The following is a 24,872-nucleotide window of genomic DNA, read 5'->3' as shown; positions in this document are numbered from 1 at the left end:
CTATGTATCGTCCATGTTTCACATCCATACATGGCTGCACTCGATACAAATACGTTCAGGAACGATTTCCTGACACGTCTATACTCGAATTTAACAAATTTCTCTTCTTCAGAATCGCTTTCCTTGCCATACCGGTCTACATTTTATATCCTCTCTACTTCGACCATCATCAGTTATTTTGCCCCCCTAAATAGCAAAACTCCTTTACTACTTTAACTGTCATTTCCTAATCTTATTCCTTCAGCATCACCCGACATAATTCGACTACGTTCCATTATCCTCGTTTTGCTTTTGTTCATGTTCATCTTATATCCTCCTTTCAAGATACTCTCCATTCCGCTCAACTGCTCTTCCAAGTCCTTTCCTGTCTGTGACAGAATCACAATGCCTTCGGTAAACCTCAAAGTTTTTATTTCTTTTCCCTGAAGTTTGATGCCTGCTCCACGTTTATTCTTGGTTTCCTTTACTGCTTGTTCAATGTACAGATTGAATAGCATCGGGGGTACGCTGCAACCCTGTCTCATTCCTTTCTTAACCACTGCTTCCCTTTCATGCTCCTCGACTCTTATTACTGGAGTGTCCGTTATGGGCAGCAAGAAAAGATGAAACAATGTTGAACTTCTGATTGTCAGACGAAGCTCATTTCCGCCTCTATAGAACAGTACAGAAACAAAATGTTTGATTTTGATATTGACTTGTTGCTGTTGTGGTCTTCAGTCGAGAGACTGGTTTCATGCAGCTCTCCATGGTACTGTATCCTGTTCAAGCTTCTTCATCTCCCAGTACGTACTGCAACCTACATCCTTCTGTATCTGTTTACCGTATTCATCTCATGGCCTCCCTCTATGACTTTTACCGTCCACGCTTCCCTCCAGTACTAAATTGGTGATCCCTTGATGCGTCTGTCCCACCAACCGGTCCCTTCTTTTGATCAAGTTCTGCCACAAATTTCTCTTCTTCCCAGTTCTATTCAATACCTCGTCATTACTTAATCGACCTAAGTATGTATTCTTCAGCATTCTTCTGTAGCACCACAGTTCGAAAGCTTCTATTCTGCCGGCCGCGGTGGTCTCGCGGTTCTAGGCGCGCAGTCCGGAACCGTGCGACTGCTACGGTCGCAGGTTCGAATCCTGCCTCGGGCATGGATGTGTGTCATGTCCTTAGGTTAGTTAGGTTTAAGTAGTTCTAAGTTCTAGGGGACTGATGACCACAGGTGTTAAGTCCCATAGTGCTCAGAGCCATTTGATTTGAAGCTTCTATTCTCTTCTTGTCTACACTATTTATCGCCCATACATGGCTACATTCCAGACGAACCCAATCAGACAACACTTCCTAAGACCTTTCTGTTAGGCGTTGATAAATAGAGAGGGAAAGAAAGAAAGACCTCTCCAGTATACGCGATGTCATCCGATCTGTATGCACCTGTTGCAAGTAGTAAAGGAAGCCAAAGCAAGATTTGGAGGAGACAAACTAAAGCTCTGAGGTTTGGCGACGGCACTGCAATTCTGTCACAGACAGCAAAGGCCTTGGACAAGCAGCTGAACGAACAGTATCTTGAGAAGAGGTTATAAAACGAAGATCAACGAAAGTGGAACAAGAATAATGTGGCGTACTCGAATTAAATGAGACCATTCTGATGGAACTAGATTAAGAAACTAGCAACTGAAAGCAGTAGATAAGTTTCGATATTTGGGCAGCAAAATAACTAATGATGGCTGAAGTAGAACCGACATTTCGATAAGTAGGTACTTAATTTATATTAATTATGCATTATTAAGTGTTAAATAGTATTATCTAATTTATCTGTTGTTCTTGCACGGAAATGAAATTTTGGCGATATAGACGTTGAACCAAGAAGAGAATATAAGCTTTTTAAAAGTGGTGCTACAGGAGAATGCTATATATTAGAGAGATACGTAGACAGCCTGCGTACCTAGTGAGGAGGTAATAAACTGGGGCAAAGAGGAGTTTGTGGCACAACTTGACTAGAAGAAGGGATCGGTTGGTAGGACATATTGTGAGACATCAAGGGATCACCAATTTAGTACTGGAGGGCAGGCAGCGTGGAGGGTAAAAATCGTAGAGAGAGACCAAGAGATGAATACACTAAGCAGATTCAGAAGGATGTAGGTTGCAGTAGGTACTGGGAGATGAAGAAGCTTGCACAGGATAGAGTAGCATGGAGAGCTGCATCAAACCAGTCTCAGGACAGAAGACAACAACAACATCGTTCTGTTCTTCCTATAGCCACTGTAGCTCGGCTTTCATAAATTTGCTGCCCAAACATCAGAACTTCTCCGCTACTTTTTTTAGAATTTCCTTATGTAACTTATAATTATCATCTCCAAATGTCCCCTACGGAACGTCGAATAGCTTAAAAATATCGCAACCAATCGGCCAGTAATACCGCAACACAGACGTCAACTAACATCGGGCATAACACAGCAACGACTCACATTGCGTATGCGTGACGCACTGCGGCTTTCCGCCCCTATTTCCCTCTCCCCTCCCCTCCCCTCCCTCCCCGCACCTCCCCTCTCCGTACCGCTGATGTCCCACCCTTTCACCCCCTCGGACATTAACGCAGCTGCCAGCGGTAGCCAGCTATCGATCCTGGAATCTCGCCAAAGTCCATGCAGACCCTGATGATACCAGCGCAATCTCTCCTCTCTACGCCTTTCCCTCCCTCCCACCCTCGTGCCCTTCTCCCCCCCTACTCCATGAATTCCAAGCGACTTCCATCTCCAGTACCTGCATCGTAAGCCCGTGCAGAAATGCTTGTTTCATTATAGCACTGACATACAAGTGACCACCGGCACAAATAAAAAATAAAAAGTTGAACGGACTTCCTTAAGTAACAACTTCAAATCGGCGTTCTGGAATATTAAATCGCTAATATACAGGGTGCGTATCTTCGCAACTTGAGATTTTGATAATTTTATAACTGTAATAGATACTGACATATCGTTTTCAACATGTGACTTTTTGGTATCTTCCGAATAACGCAGTTTTCAGGCAAAACTGAACTGTAATACCTGATATAATGTGTTTGGCCTGGTTCACGCTGAAGACATCCGATACCCACGATTAGCGAAATTTTGGAATACGGTATGGAAGGCAACCAGCGTCCCGACCAACTATTCGGGCTCGGCGTACATTATTTACGGAAACATGTAGTGTTGTGCGTAAAAAAAAAAAAAAAAAGGGAAGCGTGTCGCCCTTCGGTTACAGATGCGACAGTGCAGAAGGCGCTTACAAGGAGTCCAACAAAATCGGTGAGTACCAAGGCCGCAGAGTTGGAAATGAGACGATCGACAACGCACAGTAGCTTGAATAAGAACTTCAGCTGTATCTCTACGAGGAGCACCTGCTTCAGGCATTGAAGCCTGCGGAAAAACCTCAGTGAGAACAATTTGCAGTAGATATGCTAAGCAAGAAAGAGTTTTCGGAAAAGGTTTGTTTGCCCGATGAGGTACAGTTTCATGTATCTGGCAAACTGAATCATCGTAACGTTCGTATATGGGCAAATGCCGGGATGGTTGCCGTGAAAGGGCACGGCCGACTTCCTTCCCCATCCTTCCCCAATCCGATGGCGCCGATGACCTCGCTATTTGGTCCCCTCCCCCAAATGAACCAACTAATTAATGCAACTTCCTTGCGTCCCCTAATTAGGTAAGACATTTCCGTAGTAACATTGTACGGACATGTGTAGGTAACCGAAAAAAGAAAGAAAAATAAAGTAAAAACAATAGAATGAGAGTTTCACTCTACACCGGAGTGTGCGCTGATATGAAACTTCCTGGCAGATTAAAACTGTGTGCCGGACCGAGACTCGAACTCGGGACCTTTGCCTTTCGCGGGCAAGCGCTCTGCCAACTGAGCTACCCAAGCACGACTCACGCCCCGTCCTCACAGCTTTACTTCTGCCAGTACCTCGTCCCCTACCTTCCAAACTTTACAGAAGCTCTGCTGCAAGCCTTGCAGAACTAGCACTCCTGAAAGAAAGGCAAAGGTCCCGAGTTCGAGTCTCGGTCCGGCACACGGTTTTAATCTGCCAGAAAGTTTTTAGAAACAATGACTGGGTTCGAAATCAAAATTAAGAAGCCGCGACTCTAATCACGGTGCCAAAATTTTTTCTGAGGAAATGGCGCACTGACTGACACTAAAAGGACGTAGAATATTTTGAGGCTCGTTTCCTCAGAAAGGGTCGAGTATGATCGAAGTTCGTGGAAAATCGGATGCTCGCACTTGGCGTGTTCTCCCCCTCCTAAGACATGCAGTGTGACGTGCTTTGACGACGCACAGGGTGTCTCTCTCTCCGGCCCCGTCCAGTGATACTGAGTGAAGGGGACGGACGTGCGGCAGTCAAAGGACGCGCTCCCGCCTGCCTGACCCAGCCCAAGGCCGCTGGGACTGTGCTGTGGTACAGCCGCAACCAACTACACGCTGCTGCTGCTGCTGCTGTTTTCGCTGCGAGTTCACTGGCGCGTGCCAACTATTATTGGCGGAACACGGCAGCAGCGGAGCGAAAACGCGGACCGCACTCTGTAGTGGAGTGCCGCTAGCCGCTAGCCTTGGCTCTCACTAGTGCTCTGCAGAAAGAGAGAAGAGAGGGAGGAAAAGAAAGAAAACAGAGAAAGAAAGAAAACAGAGAAAGAAAGAAAACAGAGAAAGAAAGAAAACAGAGAAAGAAAGAAAACAGAGAAAGAAAGAAAACAGAGAAAGAAAGAAAACAGAGAAAGAAAGAAAACAGAGAAAGAAAGAAAACAGAGAAAGAAAGAAAACAGAGAAAGAAAGAAAACAGAGAAAGAAAGAAAACAGAGAAAGAAAGAAAACAGAGAAAGAAAGAAAACAGAGAAAGAAAGAAAACAGAGAAAGAAAGAAAACAGAGAAAGAAAGAAAACAGAGAAAGAAAGAAAACAGAGAAAGAAAGAAAACAGAGAAAGAAAGAAAACAGAGAAAGAAAGAAAACAGAGAAAGAACGAAAACAGAGAAAGAACGAAAACAGAGAAAGAACGAAAACAGAGAAAGAACGAAAACAGAGAAAGAACGAAAACAGAGAAAGAACGAAAACAGAGAGAGAAAGAACGAAAACAGAGAGAGAAAGAACGAAAACAGAGAGAGAAAGAACGAAAACAGAGAGAGAAAGAAAGAAAACAGAGAAAGAAAGAAAACAGAGAAAGAAAGAAAACAGAGAAAGAAAGAAAACAGAGAAAGAAAGAAAACAGAGAAAGAAAGAAAACAGAGAAAGAAAGAAAACAGAGAAAGAAAGAAAACAGAGAAAGAAAGAAAACAGAGAAAGAAAGAAAACAGAGAAAGAAAGAAAACAGAGAAAGAAAGAAAACAGAGAAAGAAAGAAAACAGAGAGAGAAAGAAAGAAAACAGAGAGAGAAAGAAAGAAAACAGAGAGAGAAAGAAAGAAAACAGAGAAAGAAAGAAAACAGAGAAAGAAAGAAAACAGAGAAAGAAAGAAAACAGAGAAAGAAAGAAAACAGAGAAAGAAAGAAAACAGAGAAAGAAAGAAAACAGAGAAAGAAAGAAAACAGAGAAAGAAAGAAAACAGAGAAAGAAAGAAAACAGAGAAAGAAAGAAAACAGAGAAAGGCAGAAAACAGAGAAAGGCAGAAAGAAAGAAAGAAAGAAAGAAACAGAGAAAGGCAGAAAGAAAGAGAGAGTGGGAGAGAGAGAGAAAGGAAAAAAGAGAGAGAGAGAAAGGAAAAAAAGAGAGAGAGAGAAAGGAAAAAAGAGAGAGAGAAAGGAAAAGAGAGAGAGAGAGAAAGGAAAAGAGAGAGAGAGAGAAAGGAAAAGAGAGAGAGAGAGAAAGGAAAAGAGAGAGAGAGAGAGAGAGAGAGAAAGGAAGAAGAGAGAGAGAGAAAGGAAGGAGAGAGAGAGAGAAAGGAAGGAGAGAGAGAGAGAAAGGAAGAAGAGAGAGAGAGAAAGGAAGAAGAGAGAGAGAGAAAGGAAGAAGAGAGAGAGAAAGGAAGAAGAGAGAGAGAGAGAGAGAGAGGAAGAAGAGAGAGAGAAAGGAAGAAAAGGGTGAGAGATTAAAAGGAAAGGGGGGAGGAGAGGGGGGGAGTGGCAGAGGGGATATATATGATGGTAACAGAGTAAGCTTTGACTAGTGTCACCAGGTCCTCGTTCAGGTAATGCAAACGCTAACACAGTGATCGTGGACTCCTAAAAAACAGATTCCATTTTGCAATAGTAAACACCTCATTCTTCAACGAATGTGAATCTACGTATAATAAGACTTTCAAACGTCTCGTTCCTTTAAAAATAAGTTAATGGCTTGAATATTTCACTTGGAGCAACAAGGCTGAAGAAGGTTCGGGAAAGTTTGAAATTACGTGTAAACTTTTTCGGAAGGCATAAGTGCGCACATTCTCAAATACTGGGTGATAATAGTATCACTATTTCCGCACGGTGAACTACGCTACCTGAAGACATATACAGAGTTTATGACTTGTAACATTCTTACTCCGTTGCAACTTTTACGAAAGATTACATGTCCTAATGAGAAGATTTAGTCAGCATTTTAAATTTTTAAATCTGCCGCTACTTATATTAAACACTGAAGAAACAAGTTTTTGTTGCCACTGAAAGACGTTATATATTCAACCTGCAAGTGGGAGCGCCTACAACTTCAGCCATTTAGTTGACTGGCCTTAAAAAAATAAAGAAACAGCCATTTAGTAATATAAATTTGTCGCCTGTTGGCCTCTTGCTTTACTACCATGATTTTACACACGGTTTCAATCAATCAGTTATACAAAGTACCCAATAACGTAACGAAATAGTGTGTGAATCTTAAGTATACGAAATGAAAATTGAACAGCAGAAAAAAATTGAGAAAAGGAACGAATTATGATACCACCGGAAATTTCGAGTGCATGTGATCCGGATGCGATGTTTGTTTACACTGTCGGTAGTGACGGCTGGAACGAAAAATAAAGTGTAACGCAGTGGTCTGGCCTAAGAGCGTATGTCAGTATGTCGTCAGTGATGCCTGCTAAAGACGAAACGGCGAAACGGCTGGGATCACTTATCACTTGTACGTCGTCCGGCCTTGGGAGTCTCTCTCTCTCTCTCTCTCTCTCTCTCTCTCTCTGAACGGTGAACGGCTATTCGTGGCCGAGTACAAACGGCTGCAAGCGACCTCGCTGCTTCTGTTGTCACGACCAGGCGTCGACATCCGCTGCTAACAAGGAGGGCGATGCCGCTAATGACGCACACCTCGACGGAGATTTTTCCGGCGGCGACCGACCCATCACCCGATCCTACAGGACAGTGTAGATGCGAGAACACCGTTAAGTGTCATGCCCAGCAAGTTCCTTCAGTCGAAGAGCAGCCAAAATAAGCGAGCACTTGTCTCGGGTTATCCGTAGATACTCGACTGTTTCTGAGGAAACGGTGGCGCAAGTTTTCAGCATAATTCAGCCAAAATAGTGGCACAGTAACTGGCGTCGCAGCTTGCTAATTTAGCACCCCGTGTTCCAAATCCGATACTAGCTGTATTTTTGTTTTTTCATTTATATTATTTTTAATTCTTATATTATTGTTTTATTTTTTATTTTGTTTTCATTTATCTACCCATGTCCTTAAAAGGTTAATACACAACTGTTTCTTATCAAATTGGGGGATATGAGGGCGTCATATTAATTGTAAAACTACAACTCCATTTCACAGCAACTGTCATACATTTATTATACAATGCGTCTGTGGTCATTGAGGGTTTACCATCTTTTTCAATTCTCGTATCGTGATATTTCATTCTCTTGTTGTTGTTGTGGTCTTCAGTCCAGAGACTGGTTTGATGCAGCTCTCCATACTATTCTATGCTGTCGATCCTTCATCTCCCAGTACCTACTGCAACCTACATCCTTCTGAAACTGCATCCGTATTCATCTCTTGGTCTCCCTCTACGATTTTCACCCTCCTCGCTTCGTTCTAATACCAAATTCGTGATCCCATGATTCCTCAAAACGTGTCCTACCAACAGATCCCTTCTTCTAGTCAAGTTGTGCCACAAACTTCTCTTCTCCCATATTCGATACAGTACCGCCTCATTAGTTAATTTATCTCCCCATCTAATCCTCAGCATTATTCTGTAACACAACATTTCGAAAGCTTCTACTTTCTTGCTGTCCAAATTGTTTACCGTCCATGTTTCAGTTCTACACATGGATACACTCCGAATGACTTCCTGATACTGAAATCTATACTCTATGTTAACAAATTTCTCTTCCTCAGAAACACTTTTATTGCCATTGCCAGTCTGTATTTTATATACTCTCTACTTCGGCCATCATCTGTTATTTTGCTGCCCAAATACCAAAAGTCATCTACTACTTTGTGCGTCTCATTTCCTAATCTAATTCCCTCAGTAACACCTCACCTCATGTAATTCGACTACTTTCGATTATTCTCGTTTTGCTTTTGTTGATGGCCATCTTATATCCTCCTTCAAGACACTGCCATTGCCTGCGGCTGGTCTTCTACCTCCCTTGCTGTCTCTGACAGAAGTACAATGTCGTCGGCAAACCTCAGAGTTTTTATTTCTTCTCCACAGATTTTAATTCGTACTCGAAATTATCCTTTTGTTTCCTTTACTGCTTGCTGAATAACATCAGGGAGAGGCTACAACTCTGTCTCACTCCCTTCTCAACCACTGCTTCCCTTTCATGCCCCTCGACTCTTAACTGCCATCTGGTTTCTGTACAAATTATAAATAACCTTTCGCTCCCTGTGTTTTACGTCTGCCACCTTCCGAATTCCCGTATCAGTTTCCATACCAATTCTCTTTATTCGTATGTTTATTCTTCAGGAAGACCTGATGCATTTTCTTTGATGGTACCGATCGTACAAACATTCGAAACGCAGAGCATTATACTCGGGGCAGGTTCGTTACTGGATGTTTCTTCGTTAGGAATCTCACTCGGGAAAGAAACGTCAACACCGATGAAGACTTCACGCGTTGGCAATAATTTCGCGACAGTTGATTATGAATGAAGATATACTACACGAACTTCACCAAAAACAATTTCAAACCATTTTCTTGTCTATTTTTAATTCATTCCTCTGAAAAGGAGTTATGAAATTGAAAACGGGAGAAGATAATACAGCAAATAATTTCGCATAGTAGTAATACGTTCTCCTTACACATTTCTGAGATTTCATCACTAGAAGGCTGGGGAATACCGTTTCTACAATCAGTGGACGAATAAGGTGAACGGTTGTATCAATATACATCGGAAATCATTCGTGTGATAATTCTCTACCGATATGGCTATATAAATCGAAAAAAACTAAACTAAAAGTATTAATCCGGTTTCGAATACGGGGCACAAAATCAATAAGGTATTACGCTAACCATTACGCCAACCATTTCTCTCCAGGATGTCACGCGCTAAAAGGAACCAAAACGTCGAAAACTTTGAGCGCCTCTCTTATTTTATTTTACTTAAAGCCGAGATAGTGCTCGTTAATTTTGACCCCTAATCCACGGCCAGAAGTTTTTGGGAAATCAGGTTATACGGCACCTGCCACGTCCTGGTTGTGACCCAAGTCAAGTTTCAACCGTTCTGCATGCCATCCCACAGACACGTAGGCACAGACCGAGCACGCCACAATACCTGTCGTGTTCTGAGGTTTGAAACCAACATTTAACTCACGCCAAGGACGGCAGAAAGCTAAGTTTCTGCCTTTACAGCACGCACTATGCGCAGGGCAGCCGACATTTACAATTTCCCTTGTTCACACCTCTAATCGAGCACTGATTTTAACAACTAAAACCACCAGTCTTAGTATTATACACGGGCCAGTCGGATTAGTATGAGCACCGCCTATGTGCGACGTCTGTATACAATAACCAATCGAAGACGCCAGTGGCAGCGCTAGCAGTGGAGGGTGTATAAAACGTGTCGAGGGAGACGGGAAAAAGAGTGCAGTCGTTATAATGGCGAAACAGAGCGATGTATCGGACATCAAGAAGGACATGATGATTGGATTTTGGGCCAAGGTTGGAACCATTTCCGAAGCGGCTACATTTCTAAACTGTTCGTGTGCTGCTTTCGTTGAAGTACAGCATGAATACCTTCATTTTGTAGGTCTACTCTTTCCTTTGGCGCAGGACAAGGAGGAACCCGACTAGAATCTCCTTCCGGTGATTTTATATATGATCCATTGTCGGCTTGTTTCACAAGGTGAAGAGTGAATTTACTCCTTTTACCCATAGCTGAAAACAAAGTAGTTACTGTAGAATGTATAGGATTCTGATCAGTTCTAAAATTAGAACCTCGTATGTACAGAGTGCAGTCTGGGCTAAACAGTACTCTCTGACATCATTACCGAGCCAAATGGTGCACTTTGAGCCATAGATGACAGGGCTGAACAATGACTGCGGGGATGTGTACAGACGAATAGATGTGCAACTGCCCAGCAGCTGACTGCCCACATGGAACGCTCGGCGAACGCTCGACAAACGCTCGGCGAATGCTCGGCGAACGCTGGACAAAACGCTCGACAAACGCTCGGCGAACGCTCGACAAACGCTCGGCGAACACTCGACGAACGCTCGGCGAACGCTCGACAAACGCTCGACAAGCGCTCGGCAAACGCTCGACAAACGCTCGGCGAACGCTCGGCGAACGCTCGGCGAACGCTCGACAAACGCTCGACAAACGCTCGACAAACGCTCGACAAACGCTCGACAAACGCTCGGCGAACGCTCGACAAACGCTCGGCGAACGCTCGACAAACGCTCGGCGAACGCTCGACAAACGCTCGGCGAACGCTCGACAAACGCTCGGCGAACGCTCAGCGAACGTTGCTGTGTATGGGCCTCTGCAGCAAGCGCCTGGTTCACATATCCGTGCTGGCTGTCATTCATTTGCGACAAAAGCTGGAATTCGCAGGCCAGCATCGCAACAGGATGTCCATCGAATGACGACAGGTGGTCTTCTCGGTTGATACAAGATTTTTGCTCCATTGGACGAACGCTGTTCAAGTGAACGGCGTTAAAACGTCTGAGAGCAAACACCCGGCAACAATCGTCGGAAGAGTCCACACCGAGGGAGGGGCGTTACAGTCTGGAGAATGTTTTTGTGCAATTCCCTGCGTGATCTCGTTATTATCAAACGGGCGTCTACACTTGGGGACTGTGTCCATCCCTACACGGAGTTCGTTCTTCCCCAGTTCGACGGCATGTACCAGCAGGGCAACGCAACGTGTCACACAGCTCACAGTGTTCGTTCGTGGTTCTAAGACCACCAGGATGACATTTCCGTACTCCCCTGGCCACCGAACTACCAGCATTTGAACCCAGTAGACAACCTGTGGGACCACCACGATCGGGCTTTTCGCGCCTCGGACCCTCAACCGAGAAACGTCGCACAGATGATGAGGGCACGGGTGTACATCGCAGTCGGAGCTTTCCGGAACTTCACCGACTCCCTCCCTGCCCGTCTCGGAGCGGCCGATACTGCAGTATGTGCTCCGTCAAGCTTCTGACAGGTGATCACACTCGTAGTTGTACCAGACGCACCCTCCGCCATACGCCTCAAGTTGACTCGGCAACACACCGTGCGTGTGGAGGATCACGTCTGCAGGCGCTGCGAGCGGAACGGCAGAGATAGCAGGCTGGCTCAGCTGTTTGGCAACTGTCTGGCGGCTGACCCCCTGTCCTGCGCGGGGTTATCGCCTCAGCTGAGAGCGGCTGACGCACTCTGCTGTACGAGCAGATACCCTGTGTGTGTGTAGCACTGGACGGGATTTGCGTCACAAAGGTAGTAACGCATTCCGCGAGTTAACACTGTGTGACAGGCGCTCTCAAGAGATCCGTTATCAGAGTTCGAGGGCGCGCGCACCGGTCAAGGGCGGCTTTTCCTCGTTCTCCGCCTTCACAAACGCCCTGTAAGGTACCACAGCCACCTACCGCCTCAATCCACCATCTCCATTTCCGTCTTCAATTCCCATCCCACCTCAATCAGGGATAGGAATGCAGGGGGTGTTCCGGAACTATTCGTGCAAATTAACACGTGAGGTTGAGAACATCTAAACAAACATACTTCGATAAGGAACATACGGTCTCTGAAATCGACTCCTAATGTTACGCAACATTTTGTTAGTGGTGCTAACGTGAGCTCTTATGTCGGTGTAGGTGACTGGCAATGGGTGCAGAGATTCAAAACTGCTGTCTGTTTATTTATTCACGTAGGACCAAATAGAGGAGCAAATGTCCAACGTCATGGAACGTGTCAGTACATGAAATTACAACGTAAATGTAGTAACAGATAAAAATAAAATGTTCATAAACCCGAAAATAGTCAAGCCGTAAGTTTAAGTGAGCACAATCAACAATATAACATAAGAATCAGCTCCATTTTTCAAGGAACTCCTCAGCAGAATAGAAGCAGTGACGCGCGAGGACATTCTTCGGTTTCCATGTGAAAGCGCGTGAATTAGAGAGATCTTGTGAGAGCTTACTGAAAATGGATGCAGCAGTACACTGCACACATTTGTGCACGAGAGTCAAGGAAAGGCGATCCAAATGCAGGTTTGATTTCTGCCGAGTATTAACTCGCTGAAAGTTGCTTACTCTTGGGAATAAGCTAATACTGTTAACAAGAAAAAAAAACAGTACCAATGTGAAAATACCCAGACTAGTGGACAGCAGTGGACAAGAACTTACACGACTTATTGCTCGAAACGTTTTGTTTTCAAAGTTGCACGCAGACGAACCTAACCTGAAAATTATCAGCATCATAATAAGGATCTTAACCACGCGGGACGTTGGACAGCGAAACGTTTGATTGCTAAACACCACGGCACATCTGATCTGATAAGCATTAAATGTCCGCTAGAGCGGGAGAGACGGACTGTGGGTGAGGTAACAGCGGCAGATAGCGGCAGCTGGTGTTCAGCACTCGTCGCAGCCACACCGCATCTCTCAAGAGGGGATCCGCGAGCTGTTTATCATCAGACCGGTTTATCTCCAGCGCTTATCCGTGGTCCCTATCTGCTAGGCCCCAAGCTGTCACTGATACCCCTCACATGTAACACACACACACACACACACACACACACACACACACACACACACACTAATACGCGCGACAAGTTGTTTGTTTGTTTGCGACGTTCTGAGGCTCAGCTGCAGGGCATCCGGCATATGTAGCCGCAAAACCAGACACGGCTAAAAACCAATCACCTTCAAAAGGCACACCGGTCGCTTTGGGGCGCAGTATTTGGTCAGTTTTATATTCTGTTAAGTTACGTCGTAGGCGGCAGAATTCGGTTCATTGGTGGAATACTGCCGGAGTGCAATGAGTCCAAGGCTTACAAATTGTTCGTGGGACCGTTTCAAGAATACTGCTCAAGGCTGTGGGGGCCCCGTACCACACAGGACTAAGTGCGCAACAACATTGGAGATTCTATCTAAGACAGAGTTACAAAGCAGAGTTACTGAAGCCTTCCGAAATGCCTTCACAAAAGAAGACGAAGTGAACATTCCAGAATTCGAATCAAGAAAAGGTGCCAACATGAGTAACGTGGAAGTAAATGTCCTCAGAGTGGTGAAGCAACTTAAATCGTTTAATAAAAGCACGTCTTCTGGTCCAGACTGTATACCAGTTAGGTTCCTTTCGGAGTATGCTGATGCATTAGCTCCATACTTGACACTCATATACAACCGTTCGCTCGACGAAAGATCCGTAACCAAAGACTGGAAAATTGCGCAGGTCACGCCAATATTGAAGAAAGGTAGTAGGAGTAATCCACTAAATTACAGGCCCGTATCGTTAACGTCGATATGCAGCAGGATTTTTGAACATTTTTTGTGTTCGAAAATTATGAACTACCTCGATGAAAACTATCTATTGACACACAGTCAACATGGATTTAGAAAACATCGTTCCTGTAAAACACAACTAGCTCTTTACTGACGAAGTGCTGAGTGCTACTCACAAGGGATTTCAGATCGATTCTGTATTTCTGGAAGGCTTTTCGCACTGTACCACACAAGCGGCTTGTAGTGAAATTGCGTGCTTACGGAGGGAATATGAACTGTGTACAAAGCCAGACCAACAGGCATTACATGCATTGACCAAAAAATGGATAAGGCATTGAAAATGGATAGTTGCTAGCTGAAATTTAGATCTGCCAATAAAAATTCCGAAGGACGACTGATAGCTGAAATCTATTATTTACAAATCAAAATAATAATGGTCGTTGCGTGCATTCCCTTTTTGCCTTTTAAGCTGTTCATAGGTACTGATGTTTCTGTTTATGTATGGTACGGACAGAACAACATGACTACCATATGGACGAGGGAGGAAGTGTGCGATGTAGCGGAACTACCCTAGGGATTTCACGCCCGTCCATCTCGTCAGCAAAACAGTGCTATTTGCGAGCCACACACAGCCGACAGCTGCCTCTGGAGAGCGCTGCAATCGTGAACAACAAACACCCTGAGGCACACCCAAAGTTACCGTACCAGCAAGTCGCATCGTTTCTGAGCGTTCGACGACAAGTTGACAAACCACAGTACGTGTGCCGACAGCTTTCGTTAGTCCGTTTCTTGATACGTGCATCATTTTGCACGGTAAGTCCTAATGATGTGGAACACGTAATTTAGATTCACGTCAGAGACGAAGTTGTAAATATGTTCAAATGTTCAAATGTGTGTGAAGTCTTATGGGACTTAACTGCTAAGGTCATCAGTCCCTAAGCTTACACACTACTTAAACTAAATTACCCTAAGGACAAACACACACACACACACACACACACACACACACACACACACACACACACACATTCCCGAGGGAGGACTCTAACCTTCGCCGGGACCAGCCGCACAGTCCATGACTGCAGCGCCTTAGACCGTGTAAATATGGTTATATGGTTAACATCCATAAGAATTTTTAAACGTATACGGATGTGTGTCAGCAATTCCTACCCACCACCTTTCACACACTGCAATAATAGGAATTAGTCTGTGGAATAGATAGAGGTATCAAAGAAACTTTTTCTACTTGTTTTCACTTTGAACTTTGCTGTTTGTCAGACATTTTACATTACTCACTAATGTTATGAGAAATTTTCGGTGCGACATCGTGCGGCCCCCTTTTTTTGCTAAAGATAGTCGTAATGTCGAGCCGTGAATGTCTTTTTTCCGTGTCGTACTGTAATTACACCCATCATTGTTCCTTTTGAATTGTAGTGGATTATTTACAACAAACTTCACGAGGGAATAAGTATACTGTGAAGCAGTAATCAGAATGCTCAACTCGTCAAAAAGACGTCTACAAGATGATCTTCGTTGACCACCACACATTATCCTTACAGCATAGTTCTGACCAACGAAGACTTTCTTTTTTAAAGATGACTAACCGCAGAACATTATTCCATACGACATTACTGAATGAAAATCTGCTAAATCTACTGTTGTTGTTGTGGTCTTCAGTCCAGAGACTGGTTTGATGCAGCTCTCCATGCTACTCTATCCTGTGCAAGCTTTTTCATCTCCCAGTACCTACTGCAACCTACATTCTTCTGAATCTGCTTAGTGTATTCACCTCCTGGTCTCCCTCTACGATTTTTACCCTCCGCGCTGCCCTCCAATGCTAAATTGGTGATCCCTTGATTCCTCAGAATGTGTCCTACCAACCGATCCCTTCTTCTAGTCAAGTTGTGCCACAAACTTCTCTTCTCCCCAATCCTATCCAATACCTCCTCATTAATTATGTGATCTACCCACCTCATCTTCAACATTCTTCTGTAGCACCACATTTCGAAAGCTTCTATTCTATTGTTGTCCAAACTATTTACTGTCCATGTTTCACTTCTATACATGGCTACACTCCATACAAGTACTTTCACAAAGGACTTCCTGACACTTAAATCTATACTCGATGTTAACAAATTTCTCTTCTTCAGAAACGCTTTCCCTGCCATACAGGGAGCGAAAGGCTAGTTACAATTTGTACAGAAACCAGATGGTAGTTATAAGAGTCGAGGGGCATGAAAGGGATGCAGTGGTTCGGAAGGTAGTGAGACAGAGTTGTAGCCTCTCCCAGATGTTGTTCAATCTGTATATTGAGCAAGCAGTAAAGGAAACAAAAGAAAAATTCGGAGTAGGTATTAAGATCCAGGGAGAATAAATAAAAACTTTGAGATTCGCCGATGACGTTGTAATTCTGTCAGAGACAGCAAAGGACTTGGAAGAGCAGTTGAATGGAATGGTCAGTGTCTTGAAAGGAGGATATAAGATGAACATCAACAAAAGCTAAATCTACTACCAACAGAAAATGTGGCTCAACTAAGTTGTAATGTGCTGCATCCTATCTGAATTGTCAATGAATATCGGCACCTAAGAATTGTGAAGTTCACATCCCGTTTATTACTTCCTCACCGCGTGTTTCACTTATCACTGCTGTAGTACTTTCAGATTTGCAGAGCAAGAACAGTGTTTACCATTTCTTCCGCTCCTGTATGCGACCTTGCGTTGTAGCAGCCGCCAGTACTTGGTTACACGGTAGGGACCACGTGATGTGTACGCAGTAGCAAGCCGCGCCGATGACGTCACAGTGAACCGAACCAGCGCGTAGCTGCCATTATGTACTGTGCTGTAATTGCGTTTACGAGCGAAAACGAGATTCTTTACAGCAGCATCAAGTTTTATTACCGACTGGCGGCTGAGTTGCGGAGTTAATAGCATAATAATTATCAGAGTACTGAGGGCTTTGTTAAAGTTTCTTTCAAGTGAAAAATTAATACTTTGCTGCACCATCAGCTCTTGTACTAACCACAGCAGATGGAATCACGGTATTCTGGAAAGCTGATTTTCCGAAGAGGAGCGAAGAGATTCTGTGATCACCCCTTGCGTAACACTGTCTCCGAAAGAATTAGGTCTTTCACTTTTGGGCCGGAATGCGCGCGCAATCCTATCAACTATACGCAAGAATGAGAAAGACTAGTGCAGAAATTCGAAATACCACTGTAGCACCACCATCTTCCTAGAAGTGTTCACTTCTTGTCTATCTACAGGACAGTGCATGCGATAACAACGAAGTTCAACTTGTTTCCGACGTGGGAGTAATTTTTGAGAACTGAACCGAATAACAAAAGGGGAAAATGTTCCTGATTTGAAGGAAAATGTTGAGCTGTTAGAGATGATTGAAGGACATCTTGCTTACAGACTTAAGCGTGAACACCCCGAATTACAACGCGTGTATGTTAAACTAATTGATCACGTAATTGTTTCGGGAAATAACTCCCTTGAGACGATTGCAAGAGGCTCCTCAATGAAGTCAACTAAAAGTTTTACCGAATTCGCTTTGAAAATGGCAAAGGAGTTTCCTAACAGTTCCACTCCAATTTCGTTGATCCTAACCCATAAGTTTTTGAAGGTTTAAATATCAAAGAATGGAGAGCTTTGATGGGTTTTGTAAGGCCACGGACTTTCATCATAATGAAAGCTATCAACAAGAAAAACTGGAAGATATTAAGCAAACTAAGAGTGAAAAACGACAAAAACTGAAAAATTTGCAACGTAATTTTCGAAAATAAAAAAAGTTGTTAAAATACATTTCGACTTCAAAAATGACATTACAGGCGATTTCCCCATACTACAGGTCTACGTGATTAAAGTCTGTGCCGAGCCTATCTCTTCACTCTCCTCCCCCCTCTCCCTCCCCCCCCCCACCCCCCGCGGGAAAAAGTGCCGTCTCGTGAAAGATGTCTACGTCCTTCGGAGGGTTCCCACTAGCATTTCACCGACAGTAACAAAACAGTCTAATATTAAGGGTTAATAACAATAACGAATTTCACTAGACTCTGTCAATCCGGTCATCGAAAATATGATAAAAATTTGTGACCTGGACTGTTGCAATCAAACATGTCAGTAGCAAACTACAAGGCGCGGAAATAAAGTTCTTACGAATTATGGTGCAGCAAATTCGGAACGACATTTTAAGAAATGCAAAAAATAAGTGCGAAGTTATTCACATGAGTACAAAAAGAAATCCGCTAAGTTTCGATTACGCAGTAAGTGACACAAATCTGAAGGCTGTAAATTCAGCTACATACTTAGGCATTACAAGTACAAATATCCTGAATTGGAACCATCACATAGATACTGTTGTGGGTAGAGCAGACCAAAGTTCGCGCGATTCACTGGCAGAACACTTGGAAGGTGCAACAGGTCTACTAAAGAGACTGCTTACACCACGCTTGTCCGCCCTATTCTGGAGTACTGCTGTGCGGTGTGGGATCCGCATCAGGTGGGACTGACGGATGACATCGAAAAAGTACAAAGAAGGGCAGCTCGTTTTGTATTATGGCGAAGTAGGGGAGATAGTGTCACAGACATGATACGTGAATTGGAGTGGCAATCATTAAAACAAAGGCGTTTTTCTCGTTGCGACGGGATCTACTCATGAAATTTCAATCACCAGTTTTCTCCTGCGACTGCGAAAACATTGTTAGCACCCACCTACATAGGGAGAAATGATCATCACGATAAAATAAGAGAAATCAGGGACCGCACAGAAAAATGTAAGTGCTCGTTTTTCCCGCGCGCCTTTCGAGAGTGGAACGGTAGAGAGAGACAGCTTGAAGGTGGTGCATTGAACCCTCTGCCAGGCACTTCACTATGAATAGCAGAGTAATTACGTTGATGTAGATGGGAAAATCTGGAGTGTACGCATAGTTGAAAAGAAACCGTGACTAAGGCCAGTTTGTCAAATGTTCTGGCCATGTCCAACGAATGGACAAGACAAGGAAAGCAAAGCAACAGCTTCACACACAGACATGTGACTACTCCGGAGAACGTTACGATGGCCAAGGATAAGATGGCTGGACACAGGCCCGCACAAAGGACCTTTTTTTTTTGAGGGGGGGGGGGGGGCGGGGGTTGCCAGGAATCGGAAAGTTAATTGTACCTACTGTGACTGCTTATATTACAATATAAATACAGACTCGATTAAACCTTTTGATGATTCAGACAGGCGGACAAGAAATGATTTGGTGTTTCCATTCGCCTTAAATGATCCAGAAACGTGGCAACAGCTCAATTTTCCCCGAAACTACTAGGTATACATTTATCTAATTTACAGCAGTGTACTGAAGTATCTGGATCACATAATACGCAGTAGGAAAGTAAATACTTCGTAAAAATTCGAGCAAACTAACAGTATGCCGGCCGTAGTGGCCGAGCGGTTCTAGGCGCTACGGTCGCAGGTTCGAATCCTACCCTGGGCATGGATGTGTGTGATGTCCGTAGGTTAGTTAGTTTTAAGTAGTTCTAAGTTCTAGGGGGACTTAGAAGTTAAGTCCCATAGTGCTCAGAGCCATTTGAACCAAACTAACAGTAACCTGGAAAAAGCATTCTACAATATAAACTGGTGCAAGCTGTTCGAGATTCTGAAAAAAGTAGGGGTAAGCTATAGGGAGAGACGGGTCATATACAATATGTACAACAACCAAGAGGGAATAATAAGAGTGGACGATCAAAAACGAAGTGCTCGTATTAAGAAGGGTGTAAGACAAGGCTGTAGCCTTTCGCCCCTATTCTTCAATCTGTACATCGAGGAAGCAATGATGGAAATAAAAGAAAGGTTCAGGAGTGGAATTAAAATACAAGGTGAAAGGATATCAATGATACGATTCGCTGATGACATTGCTATCCTGAGTGAAAGTGAAGAAGAATTAAATGATCTGCTGAACGGAATGAACAGTCTAATGAGTACACAGTATGGTTTGAGAGTAAATCGGAGAAAGACGAAGGTAATGAGAAGTAGTAGAAATGGGAACAGCGAGAAACTTGACATCAGGATTGATGGTCACGAAGTCATTGAAGTTAAGGAATTCTGCTACCTAGGCAGTAAAATAACCAATGACGGACGGAGCAAGGAGGACATCAAAAGCAGACTCGCTATGGCAAAAAAGGCATTTCTGGCCAAGAGAAGTCTACTAATATCAAATACCGGCCTTAAATTGAGGAAGAAATTTCTGAGGATGCACGTCTGGAGTACAGCATTGTATGGTAGTGAAACGTGGACTGTGGGAAAACCGGAACAGAAGAGAATCGAAGCATTTGAGATGTGGTGCTATAGACGAATGTTGAAAATTAGGTGGACTGATAAGGTAAGGAATGAGGAGGTTCTACGCAGAATCGGAGAGGAAAGGAATATGTGGAAAACACTGATAAGGAGAAGGGACAGGATGATAGGACATCTGCTAAGACATGAGGGAATGACTTCCATGGTACTAGAGGGAGCTGTAGAGGGCAAAAACTGTAGAGGAAGACAGAGATTGGAATACGTCAAGCAAATAATTGAGGACGTAGGTTGCAAGTTACAAAATAAAGTCAAAATCACTCGCCATTTTTTTCCTACGCGAAAGGCATCTACTTACTTTACGCAACTTTCCGAACAATGGTACTAACCTTAAATCAAGTCCGCGTTTTGTTCCGAAATAGCGCAGATACAGACAGACACTTTTCAGATAAATTTCTCCTGTTATGGCTGAATGTGGCACCGAGATTGGAGACAAAGGAAGCTAACTGGCTGAAACGTGTCCTTGGGTGGACTGCTTTCAACTGCTCGGAGATCTTCAGGCAAACACAGATTTGGCGATGTTACGAAACTGTTCACCACCTGCTCTGCTCTACACGAGTTGAAACCTCACACAGTTACACGTCTTTTCCTCTGCTGCTTTTCCATCAACTTCTTTACACTGAAACTCCTTTCACTTGATTTTCAGTCATAACCAAGAACGAATAACATTAAGGGGACATGCTCGTGAAAATGACCAAAAGTTTGAAAAAAAAATATTTCTTGGTTAATAGAAGAGAGAATTTCATGCTGATTTCAAAAATGTATAGTTTATGGGCATTGTAATTTTCCTTTCGTTCTACAATTGAGACTGAGCGTAATGTTACACAGGGGCCACGCCCATCTGTCAGTTTGAAGCGCGTCAGAATACGTGATGCATTATTTTCTTCTTCCCTTTTTTCCAGTGTTAGATATGAATCGTTAACACAGATGTATTCTAGAAGACACTGACTGCTGGAACCAAACTACACGCATATCTGTAAGGCTATGGTTCGAATGTAAACAAAGTTCTGAGAATATATGATTTCGAAATTGCATACGTATGTGGTTTTGTACACTCCCGGAAATTGAAATAAGAACACCGTGAATTCATTGTCCCAGGAAGGGGAAACTTTATTGACACATTCCTGGGGTCAGATACATCACATGATCACACTGACAGAACCACAGGCACATAGACACAGGCAACAGAGCATGCACAATGTCGGCACTAGCACAGTGTATATCCACCTTTCGCAGCAATGCAGGCTGCAATTCTCCCATGGAGACGATCGTAGAGATGCTGGATGTAGCCCTGTGGAACGGCTTGCCATGCCATTTCCACCTGGCGCCTCAGTTGGACCAGCGTTCGTGCTGGACGTGCAGACCGCGTGAGACGACGCTTCATCCAGTCCCAAACATGCTCAATGGGGGACAGATCCGGAGATCTTGCTGGCCAGGGTACTTGACTTACACCTTCTAGAGCACGTTGGGTGGCACGGGATACATGCGGACGTGCATTGTCCTGTTGGAACAGCACGTTCCCTTGCCGGTCTAGGAATGGTAGAACGATGGGTTCGATGACGGTTTGGATGTACCGTGCACTATTCAGTGTCCCCTCGACGATCACCAGTGGTGTACGGCCAGTGTAGGAGATCGCTCCCCACACCATGATGCCGGGTGTTGGCCCTGTGTGCCTCGGTCGTATGCAGTCCTGATTGTGGCGCTCACCTGCACGGCGCCAAACACGCATACGACCATCATTGGCACCAAGGCAGAAGCGACTCTCATCGCTGAAGACGACACGTCTCCATTCGTCCCTCCATTCACGCCTGTCGCGACACCACTGGAGGCGGGCTGCACGATGTTGGGGCGTGAGCGGAAGACGGCCTAACGGTGTGCGGGACCGTAGCCCAGCTTCATGGAGACGGTTGCGAATGGTCCTCGCCGATACCCCAGGAGCAACAGTGTCCCTAATTTGCTGGGAAGTGGCGGTGCGGTCCCCTACGGCACTGCGTAGGATCCTACGGTCTTGGCGTGCATCCGTGCGTCGCTGCGGTCCGGTCCCAGGTCGACGGGCACGTGCACCTTCCGCCGACCACCGGCGACAACATCGATGTACTGTGGAGACCTCACGCCCCACGTGTTGAGCAATTCGGCGGTACGTCCACCCGGCCTCCCGCATGCCCACTATACGCCCTCGCTCAAAGTCCGTCAACTGCACATACGGTTCACGTCCACGCTGTCGCGGCATGCTACCAGTGTTAAAGACTGCGATGGAGCTCCGTATGCCACGGCAAACTGGCTGACACTGACGGCGGCGGTGCACAAATGCTGCGCAGCTAGCGCCATTCGACGGCCAACACCGCGGTTCCTGGTGTGTCCGCTGTGCCGTGCGTGTGATCATTGCTTGTACAGCCCTCTCGCAGTGTCCGGAGCAAGTATGGTGGGTCTGACACACCGGTGTCAATGTGTTCTTTTTTCCATTTCCAGGAGTGTAGTTATTGTGTGTTGTTTTGTTTCTGTCTGAGCGTGCGCGTGCGCAGTGCTACAAATACCGACAGTAAAGAAATTTAGCCCCAAACGAAAGTTTCACGGCAACCAGTTCCAAACACAACCGAACAATAAACATCAGTTGCTTCAAAAGTCTCCCGCAGAAACGGTGTCTACAGCCAGGGCTTCTAGACGTAGACTTTCGCTTTTTGAATGCAATAAGAACAAGCCTAGTAATATTGTGAGCAGCAATAACGACGGAAATGTTATTGTGAATCTAAATATGCCGTCAACACTTTTAAAGAGTGCTGTGAAATGTAAGTACCGCACTTGTGAAGGTAGTATTGTCGTTTCTGAGGACATTTGAGCAAGGAAGGGTCTTTCAAGTCCGTTGGAGATTGCCTGTAACTCGTGTAAGTTGCACAGTGATACTGTGACGTCGCCAGTAACTGATAGTCGACTTACAGTGTAAATATTCAGCTCGCTTATGCAATGCGATGTATTGGATGGGGAAGGACAGATGCCCAGACATTTTCTGCAGTGATGGATTTGCCTCCACTTCCACTGAAGTTTCACAGATACAATAAATTAACACATAATGCTTTATGTGGCGTAAGTAAACATCCAATGAAAAGAGCAGCAGAGGAATGAATAGTAGCCTTGTCTGAGAATACAGGCAGTGTAGCAGCATCTGACGGATTTCGGCAGAAGGGAGGTAATACACTACTGGCCATTATAATTGCTACAGCACGAAGATGACACGCTGCAGACGCCAAATTAAACAGACAGGAAGAAGATGCTGTGATATGCAAATGATTAGCTTTTCAGAGCATGCACACAAGGATGGCGCCGGTGGCGACACCTACAACGTGCTGACATGAGGAAGGTTTCCAACCGATTTCTCATACACAAACACCAGTTGACCGGCGTTGCCTGGTGAAACGTTGTTGTGATGCCTCGTGTAAGGAGGAGAAATGCGTACCATCACATTTCCGACTTTGATAAAGGTCGGATTGTAGCCTATCGCGATTGCGGTTTATCGTATCGCGACATTGCTGCTCGCGTCGGTCGAGATCCAATGCTTGTTAGCAGAATATGGAATCGGTGGGTTCAGGAGGGTAACACGGAACGCCGTGCTGGATCCCGACGGCCTCGTATCACTAGCAGTCGAGATGACAGGCATCTTATCCGCATGCCTGTAACGGATCGTACAGCCACGTCTCGATCCCTGAGTCAACAGATGGGGACGTTTGCAACACGACAACCATCTGCACGAACAGTTCGACGACGTTTGCAGCAGCACGGACTATGAGCTCGGAGACCGTGGCTGCGGTTACCCTTGACGCTGCATCACAGACAGGAGCGCCTGCGATGGTGTAGTCGACGACGAATCTGGGTGCACGAATGGCAAAACGTTATTTTTTCGGATGAATAAAGGTTCCGTTTATAGCATCATGATGGTCGCATCTGCGTTTCGCGACATATCGGTGAACGCTTATTGGAAGCGTGTATTCGTCATCGCCATACTGGCGTATCACCCGGCGTGATGGTATCGGGTGCCATTGGTTACACGTCTCGGTCACCTCTTGTTCGCAGTGGAAGTTACTTTTCAGATGTGTTACGACCCGTGGTTCTACCCTCCATTCGATCCCTGCGAAACCCTACATTTCAGCAGGATAATGCACGACCGCATGTTGCAGATCCTGTACGGGCCTTTCTGGGTACAGAAAATGTTCAACTGCTGCCCTGGCCAGCAACTTCTCCAGATCTCTCACCAATTGAAAACGTCTGGTGAATGGTGGCCGAGCAACTGGCTCGTCACAATACGCCAGTCACTACTCTCGATGAACTGTGGTGTCGTGTTGAAGCTGCACGGGCAGCTGTACCTGTACACGCCATCCGAGCTCTGTTTGACTCAATGCCCAGGCGTATCGAGGCCGTTATTACGGCCAGAGGTGGTTGTTCTGGGTATTGATTTCTCAGGATTTATGCACCTAAATTGCGTGAAAATGTAATCACATGTCAGTTCTAGTATAATATATTTGTCCAATGAATACCCGTTTATCATCTGCATTTCTTCTTGGTGTAGCAATTTTAATGGCCAGTAGTGTACTTCTCTGAATGTGGGTTGTAACTGCCACGTTTATTGAAACTGCTAAGATACTAGATTACGTATGTCTCTCAAAGGACGGCCAGGGTTGTTCAAGTAAATTTATTGGCACCCATGTTTGTGCAAAGAAATTTAATGGCCCAACTGGAAACATAGGAAAGAAAGGAGTTCTAAACA

At 44.8% G+C, this 24,872-nt stretch overlaps 1 protein-coding gene across 1 annotated transcript in view; it reads left to right on the top strand.

Annotated features, from left to right (window-relative positions):
- Window positions 1-24,872, top strand: part of LOC126452773 (trichohyalin-like) — a gene marked incomplete at its 5' end in the record, with an annotated part of 31,981 nt that overhangs the window by 4,684 nt on the left and 2,425 nt on the right. The window contains one exon of the mRNA XM_050091121.1: window positions 4,603-5,673. Within this exon, the coding sequence (XP_049947078.1) occupies window positions 4,603-5,673 (1,071 nt within the window). The remainder of the gene's footprint in view (window positions 1-4,602; window positions 5,674-24,872) is intronic.

Source organism: Schistocerca serialis, unplaced genomic scaffold, assembly GCF_023864345.2.
Source record: "Schistocerca serialis cubense isolate TAMUIC-IGC-003099 unplaced genomic scaffold, iqSchSeri2.2 HiC_scaffold_935, whole genome shotgun sequence".
NCBI classification, from domain to species: Eukaryota; Metazoa; Arthropoda; class Insecta; order Orthoptera; family Acrididae; genus Schistocerca; species Schistocerca serialis.
Note: the sequence above shows the minus strand (reverse complement) of the source record. Positions and strands in the feature narration are given on the sequence as shown.